General features: G+C 35.1%; 1 protein-coding gene across 5 annotated transcripts; it reads right to left on the bottom strand.

Moving 5' to 3' along the window:
• Positions 1 to 1624: 1624 nt before the first annotated feature.
• LOC126757339 (dynamin-like 120 kDa protein, mitochondrial) lies at positions 1625 to 6392 on the bottom strand. 5 transcript variants are annotated; one of them, XM_050471150.1, is made up of 16 exons: positions 6205 to 6392; positions 5822 to 6110; positions 5613 to 5748; positions 5325 to 5447; positions 5113 to 5187; positions 4455 to 5044; positions 4155 to 4382; positions 3948 to 4093; positions 3729 to 3893; positions 3484 to 3671; positions 3030 to 3107; positions 2569 to 2963; positions 2390 to 2508; positions 2231 to 2315; positions 1963 to 2167; positions 1625 to 1905 (listed from the first exon to the last, which is right to left on the bottom strand). In XM_050471150.1, exons 1-16 carry the CDS (start codon positions 6234 to 6236, stop codon positions 1841 to 1843), a joined length of 2919 nt encoding a protein of 972 aa, XP_050327107.1. In that variant the 5' UTR covers positions 6237 to 6392; the 3' UTR covers positions 1625 to 1840. The 5 variants fall into 5 exon arrangements, with proteins under 5 accessions (XP_050327107.1, XP_050327108.1, XP_050327109.1 ...); XM_050471151.1 differs by having other exon boundaries at positions 3493 to 3671; XM_050471152.1 differs by lacking the exon at positions 5325 to 5447.
• Between the last annotated feature and the right edge of the window lie 932 nt (positions 6393 to 7324).

The raw sequence follows: 7324 nt of genomic DNA, 5'->3' as shown, positions 1-7324 counted from the left end.
AAGTACAGGAAAATCTATAGAAGCGCGTTAGAAAAATGATACACTGCGAAAAAATTGGTTTATTTCACGCAACTGTAACCATTTCAGTAATTCAGTAGACGTACATAAATGCAAAGCTGAGGAAGATCAAGGAAATGTCACATCCAACCAATTGTTAAACTAAAGCAAGCCAGCCAAAAGACATGGCAACGGACGCCATGTAATCTCCATTTCATAAATAAGAAGGGATACAAGTAATGTTCCCATTATGGAATGTGTAGACGGTAAAAAGCATATACCGAGTGTGGATACAGGCGCCTCATATTCCATAATTCGATCTGATCTGGTTAATAAAGAAGTAAGACTATTAGCTGAGGCAAAGTACTGCAAATGCAGAAGGAACTCAAATCTTCGGAAAAGTAACGTGCAGGATCATAATTGGAAAGGCATCCGTGATACACAATTTTGTAGTAGCATATATCGTCGATGAACTAATAATTGAAGTAGACTTTCTTGCAAATCAACTTTACATGAAGAACAAGATTATGACTTGTCCTAATATGGAAGCGCCATGTAGGTTTGGATATAATAACAAATACCAAATTAGAGTTAGAGAGCCAGCAGATTCCACCAAAATCAGAAGCAGTTATTTGGGAAGAAATGGATGGAAACTATGGGACAAACAAGTTTTAGTTTGTTGAGGACACAGACTTATATGCTACACCTGGCTATGACAGGACAAGATAAACGTGTTCCAGCAAGATTACTTAATGAGTTAAAGTCACCGATCAAACTTCGAGGGGAGCTATGTTAGGACAGTTTCAAGAGATAAATTGTGAACTACATCTTGAAGATTCTATGGCAAAAACGATATATCGAACGAAAAAACGCTTAGATACTCAACCATTTTTGATAAAAACGATTTCACACCATGAAAAACCAAAGTTGTGAAACATTTCATTAACACAGGCAGGACCAATTCGCCAGGCTCCTCGAAGAATTCCCTTAGCAAACCGTGACGTTTTAAACAAGACTACACATGAAATGAGCGAAAGCGGCGAGTCCATGAAGTTCACCTGAGGGACTTTTGAAGAAAAAAGGTGGCAGCATGAGAGCACAGAGAAGACAACTTTCAGCGGTAGAAGTGGTATATAGAAATTTACCGAAATGCCCTTTGAATTATGTAACGCTTCTGCTACCTTAGAGACTTATGGACCAAGGATTGCACTGGAAGACATGTTTGATATATCTCGACAATATCAATGTGTTGGGTAAAAGTTACACGATGATCTTCAAAGCTTGGAAGAGGTTGTTCAACGGATAGCTAGCGCTGGTCTAAAGCTGAACCCGATGAAGTGTTCTCTTTTCGAAAAGAACTCTTAGGACAGAAAGGGACAACGGAAGGCAAAAGATAGAGACAGTAAAAGATTGGCCATTCATTAAAATGTACATGAATTGCTCATTTTCCTTTGACTGGGTTTTTTTTATCGTCGATTCGTTCCGAATTTTGCCAGCATAGCTAGTAGTAGGCGCATCATAATATAGTAATTTCCCTAAAATTTATTTATTTAATACCACTTATAATATATAAGTTGCTTTATTTCATCCATGAATCAAATAGAAATATTAAAATAATAAATATGAATAAGTTCAATCATCCATTTTTATTTTTGCAAAGATTTGATAATACGCACGTTCTCATTTTTTAAATTGTCACGCTCTAACAATAAAAACAGCATTTTAAATAAATAAATCACAATGGTGAACAAATCAATATCAACTAATATTTTCCTGTCAGAATCATGGAGTTATTTCGATGAATTTTAAATAAGGACTAGACATACGTCCACGCGGTGAACAGTTACTTTTCTTGATTAAGAGAATTAATAAATTCTTCTAATTTTTCTTGAATGTGTCGGACTTTAACTGTAAAAGAAACCATATATTTATTTATTTGCGATTAACTCAATTAAAATAACATACTTAATTCTTCCGCAAGTGTCACTCGCTTCCCGGTTAGCAATTGTGCCTTTTTCTCTTCGTCATCACTAAATTCATCCAGAACCTCTTTAATCTCTTTATCTAATCGACGCGCTTCACGATTAATTACTTGCTGCCGCAAAGCATTGGAAGTAACCTTAATCACTTGTTGAATGCGCCAAAAGAGGACTACATCGCTACAACTTATCTGAAACATCATTAACGACTTCGTAAACTTGCTAACAAAGTTCTATACATTCATAATTATTACCTCACATTCTGCACCCTGTTGGCTGTATAAGTAATATGCTTTACGGCAGTCGTTCGCACGATTTAGTGCCTGTTTCAAGAAGTGTCTGAAATTAAAATAACAGAAAACCTGTGTTTAAGAAAAAAAAATTGTCGAACAAACTTGAAAAACATAGAATACCTTCGATAAATAGGAAACCACGTTTGACGTATGTAGTCTGTGTCGACCTCAATGCCATCACGCTGTAGGTTCTTTCGGACAGTCGTTAGTTCGTCGTAGGATAATGTAGGTAAGTGTTTCTAAATTTTATTACAATTAAATTGATATTTGATTGTACTAACATATTTTGGAGCACTCACATCATCGTTTTTCAGTACTTTATCCAGTTCCGATTTCACATAACGTCGTTTCGATTGATCTTCTGTTAGCGATTTCCAATGAGTTATACGAGTGAATTGCCCTGGACCCAACATCTCATTCAAAGTCTCTTCAGTGTGTGTCAGTTTAGCTTTTACAGAGGTTTCCAGAAATTTAACAGCTTGATCCCACTCAGTTTTATCATGAACGAACCTATCTTCTAATGTATTCAGTTGTATGACTCGCAACATATCGATAGCCTTATCTTCCCAAGAATGCCTACGAATCGCTTCGTCCACCACAGCGCCTTTAAGGTTATCAAAAATGTCATCATGGTCAGGTGATTTTTTCGCCTTCTCCATCAAATATATAAATTCATTTTGCAGCGCTTCCCAACCTATGTATAGTATATACATATATATATTATAACCAAAAATCATTTTAATATCCTAACGGAACATACCTGCCTCCACCGATTTAGCAGGCAGAGCCTGTTCTGCCCATTGCCGCAGTTTTATATCCACCATTGTATTGAAGGAATCTGGAAGGATATTTATATGAGTATGAAGGTGTTTGGTAAGATTTTTAACAAAGAACAATGAAAATGCTTGATTACGAATATAAATATGTATATAAAACGAAACCCACGTGTACATTACTTTGAGTACACCTGAGTACATAAGGTGCAAGTGGAATTGATACATAAAAACATATGAAGAAGGGTTTGTGCGTTTACATATATATGTTATTATAGTAGAACAATCCAAACACATACTGCTCCGTTTGAACGCCTGAATAATAACAATTATTAAAAAAATGTTTTAGGCATTAATGAATTCATTAAAAGCACAACATAACAGAATGAGTGCCAGCAAGCGAACTACAATAGTTTCTAGTTTATATTTACATAATATTACTTTGAGAACCTGACTGTGCGGCCGGCAGGTAAATATTCTCAAACACATAATTTGATAGCTTGTCCCAAAGTTTTTCAGTCAACGCTTCTTCCCATTTCTTTGCGGATATTTGTGAGAGCGTGATAACTTCATCCAAGATTTCCCCTTTAGCTTTATCAAATAATTCGTCTCGCCCTGACTCACGCAGCCTGTACAATACACACTGTATTAATAAATTAGTATTCACTGATAAATAAGGAAATTACCGTGGGAAATTGTTTTTCCATTCTGTCTCCAAATTAAATCTGGTAGCTTTAAAAGCGTCGGCTTGTTGCTCTATTGTTTCGCGGACCATTTTCCAAAATCGATCTGAGACTGCCAAGCTGAGATTTCGGCTAGTTACTTGGTGTGGCATTATCACACCTCGTCGGCTAAATGGATATCAGTTTCACTCAGCTCTTGAATTGGTAAAATTAGTTACTTACTGGAAAAGCTTTGAATTTTTGAAAAAGTCTTCTTCATATTGCCTAATGGCATCAATGCTGTCGTCTTTGCGCCCACGACCAGTTACTACAGCATAATATCCTAAAGCTTTCATAGGGAATAACTTGCCAGAAAGAATTTTGCGTATCTGATAAATGAAATGAATATGACTTAGTTATATTAAGGAAATGCAAATATTCCTAACATACTCTATCAGGATCTGCGAGTTCTTCTGCCAAATCCACTTTGGTTAAAACAAATATTGTGCGTCGTCCTAGGGGATCACACTGCATTACCAGATCAGTCACGTTACTTCGTTCAGCATCAACTGAACCATCTTGAATGCATAAAATTATTGCATTAGGATTGCTCATGTAGTGCTTAGTCATTTGGTGAATTGAGTCTTTCGTGTCAGCTGCCATATCAACAGTCATCGTCTAAGTAAAGATATATAAGCAAAGTTTCAGTTAATGTTAATATATGTATATAACGTAATTATTTTAGCTTACAGATATTATTCCTGGTAAATCGACTAAAACCATTCTTTGCAAACCTGGTCCTTTTACTGTCATTGAAATGACCTCATTGCTTACTGTTTTGCCACCGCGAACAGAAGCTCTCATTCTTAACTCAACTTCACGGCGTAGCTCTGACAAGTCAGATTCTTTATTCAAGTCATATTCACGATCCGAGTCACGAAATTGAGCAACATGATAAGGCCCTTCTGCGAGAGTCACCTTAACTGGTGCACGTGTCATCATTTCTCCACTGCCACGAGGAAAAATGCGTGCCTTTGCAATAGACTCTAAAACTGACGTTTTTCCACTACTTTGATCACCAACAACCACAACGCGAGGTAAATGGTCGGCCATGGAATAGCTTGTGTCATAGCCTGACAGTTCATCAAGAACCTCTGAATACATATCAATCAGGGATTTTTTGATTTTCTTAGCAGTTGTTTTTTTATTCGCTTTTAGTATTAAATACTGCTGCCTTAACTCTCTATTTTCTCGCTCCATTTTTTCCAATTCCTTTTGGTATTTAATTTGTACATTCATAATTTCCGTTTGTAAAGTTTCAACTTGAGTTTGCAAATTCTCTAAAATTAAAATTAATATTTAATTTAATTTTTTTGATTAATTAATTTCTTTGAAATTTCGTAATTACCATATTTTTTACGACTGTCATCATTAGACAGACCTAATGCCGACACAGAAGCTTTGGATTTAATATCATCTTTTGCTAATTATTAAAAGGTTATTTAAAAAATATTTCATTAGTACATGTGTATCAATCTTTATATACAAGTATGTAAATTCGTCAAATGCTTTTGAAATTCTCTCACTAAAAAATGGCTAATGATATTAAAATGAACGTACATTCAATTATACTGGCATTGTTGCCTTGATAATCCGCGGCCTCAATGGCATCATCCAGACGATTATCGAACCATATTTTCCATTCTGCTATCTTCTCTTCCCCGAGCTCCTTTAGCTTAGGATCTAAATACGAAAACAATTACATTTAAATTACATATGAAAATTACTACAGTTATTTATCTGCACAAAAATACAATTAGTAATACCCAATTACTTATTTATATTAATAAAAATTCCTACTCGAGTTGTGAGAGAATATCAAAAACACTCATTATTTACATTTCTTACCTATTTGCACAACTTCCTTCATAACACTGCCAACATCCATCAATTTTCTCGAAAAATTATTCCATCTTTCGCCTTGTGGCAAAACATCCTCCAACCATTTCATGTCGGGCAGACCATCTTTCCATTCTTCATATTTCTACAACGTTTGATAACGAACATATGTATACTCAATAATGTGTTAAAAAATATTTGTCAATATTTATACTTACTTTACTTAGTGATACGCCACCACCAATAGCGCCACCAAGAACAATATATCGTAGTTTTAAAGCACCACGTAATATTCTGACCACAAGCATTCCGTATTTACGAGTTGGTGGTACATACCAGCCATATCTTCCGTACAGTTGAGGGTATAGCAAATCACCCGGACCACGTTTACTTTGGGGTCTGCCGTACTCATCATAAGTTTGCCGGCGTACAGACTTGTTGCAAAGCGTGGAATGATTGGAGCAAATAACTTTCGTGCATAAATAGGTGGTTCTTTGGGTTGTACCCCTGAAGGATATGGGAGAAATTTATTAAACGATGACGACATTACATTTATAACATCAGATAACTGTTTCATAATCTATCTCATATTTTGACTTACACATGTGATTTGTTAAAGGCTAATCGTAACATGGTCTAAAGAGAAACCTTAGAGCTTCTCAGTCTACAGATTAAATACGCGGTGCAGACGAAAGTTCAGTTGGAAAAATTAAATATTTTCACAAACTGTGAAAATAGTGCTCTTCTTTTTCACCTGATTGTGTTGCTCATCCACTGACACCTAATGTAACTGCCAGACGTTTCAAAATTAGCTTTTCTATTAAAGGTCTTTTGACAAACAAGGTGTTCACACGAGGGATAGAAATGTCATCACGAGGATAATAGTCTTGACAGACGACAGCGTTAATTCGGATTAACTGCGCACTTAATCAGATCCAAATTTGAATTTGACATACGGCAGCTATGCGAGTTTTAAGCTCTCGTAAACAGCTGATGGTAATTTTTATAATATTTTTAATGAAAATGGATAGAAGATAAACATTGCGGTTGTTGGCCAACCAATTTTTACAAAACCATTTATTATTACAAAAACGTATCAACACGTTATTTTTAAAACTGCATCATAACATAACACCATAACACAAAACTTCTGGTTTTATTTAAAAATTTGAGGATTAAATGGGAGTTAGCAACGGAGTTATCTTCACTAACTCCTGAATTAATCCGGATTAATGCTGACGTCTGTCAATGCTATTAGTGTCGATATGGTACGATGTGCAGACCAAAGATATAGGGATATCGAACTTATTCCAATGTGAGAGACAAAATCCTAGTTTTTGGGTATTTAAATTAGACCGCCCAACATTTATAACAATTCGAAATTATTATGTGTTAGCAATTTAATATATCACAAACTTTAAATATTTTTTTGATATTTTATAAAGCCATTTAAACTTTCTAGCTCTCAATTAACACTTGTTTTTTATCACTTTCAATTAAAAATTAATACTATGATGCATCACATGACAAAACATTTTATCAAATACATATAAATTTGGTGTTTTCCTCCATTTTCATTGCCTTACATTTTTATTAGTAAAAAGTCTATTTTTATTATTGCTAGAATTTCAATCTTACCGTACCAGTCTTTCCAGTTGTGAAATGTGTCAAAACCCACCCGATACGGTTAACAGCCAAAGACGGGCAAGTAAGTTACTTTC

Source organism: Bactrocera neohumeralis, chromosome 4 (assembly GCF_024586455.1).
Source record: "Bactrocera neohumeralis isolate Rockhampton chromosome 4, APGP_CSIRO_Bneo_wtdbg2-racon-allhic-juicebox.fasta_v2, whole genome shotgun sequence".
Taxonomy (NCBI): Eukaryota; Metazoa; Arthropoda; class Insecta; order Diptera; family Tephritidae; genus Bactrocera; species Bactrocera neohumeralis.
The sequence above is the reverse complement of the archived record's forward strand: the minus strand, read 5'-3'. Positions and strand labels throughout refer to the sequence as shown.

Excerpts from the sequence above, each read along its gene's own strand:
- LOC126757339 (XM_050471150.1), bottom strand. The coding sequence starts at position 6,236 with ATGTTACGATTAGCCTTTAACAAATCACATGT. Across the intron at positions 6,111-6,204 it reads GCCTTTAACAAATCACATGT|GGGTACAACCCAAAGAACCA; the intron begins GTAAGTCAAAAT and ends CATATCCTTCAG. Across the intron at positions 2,168-2,230 it reads AACAGGGTGCAGAATGTGAG|ATAAGTTGTAGCGATGTAGT; the intron begins GTAATAATTATG and ends ATGATGTTTCAG.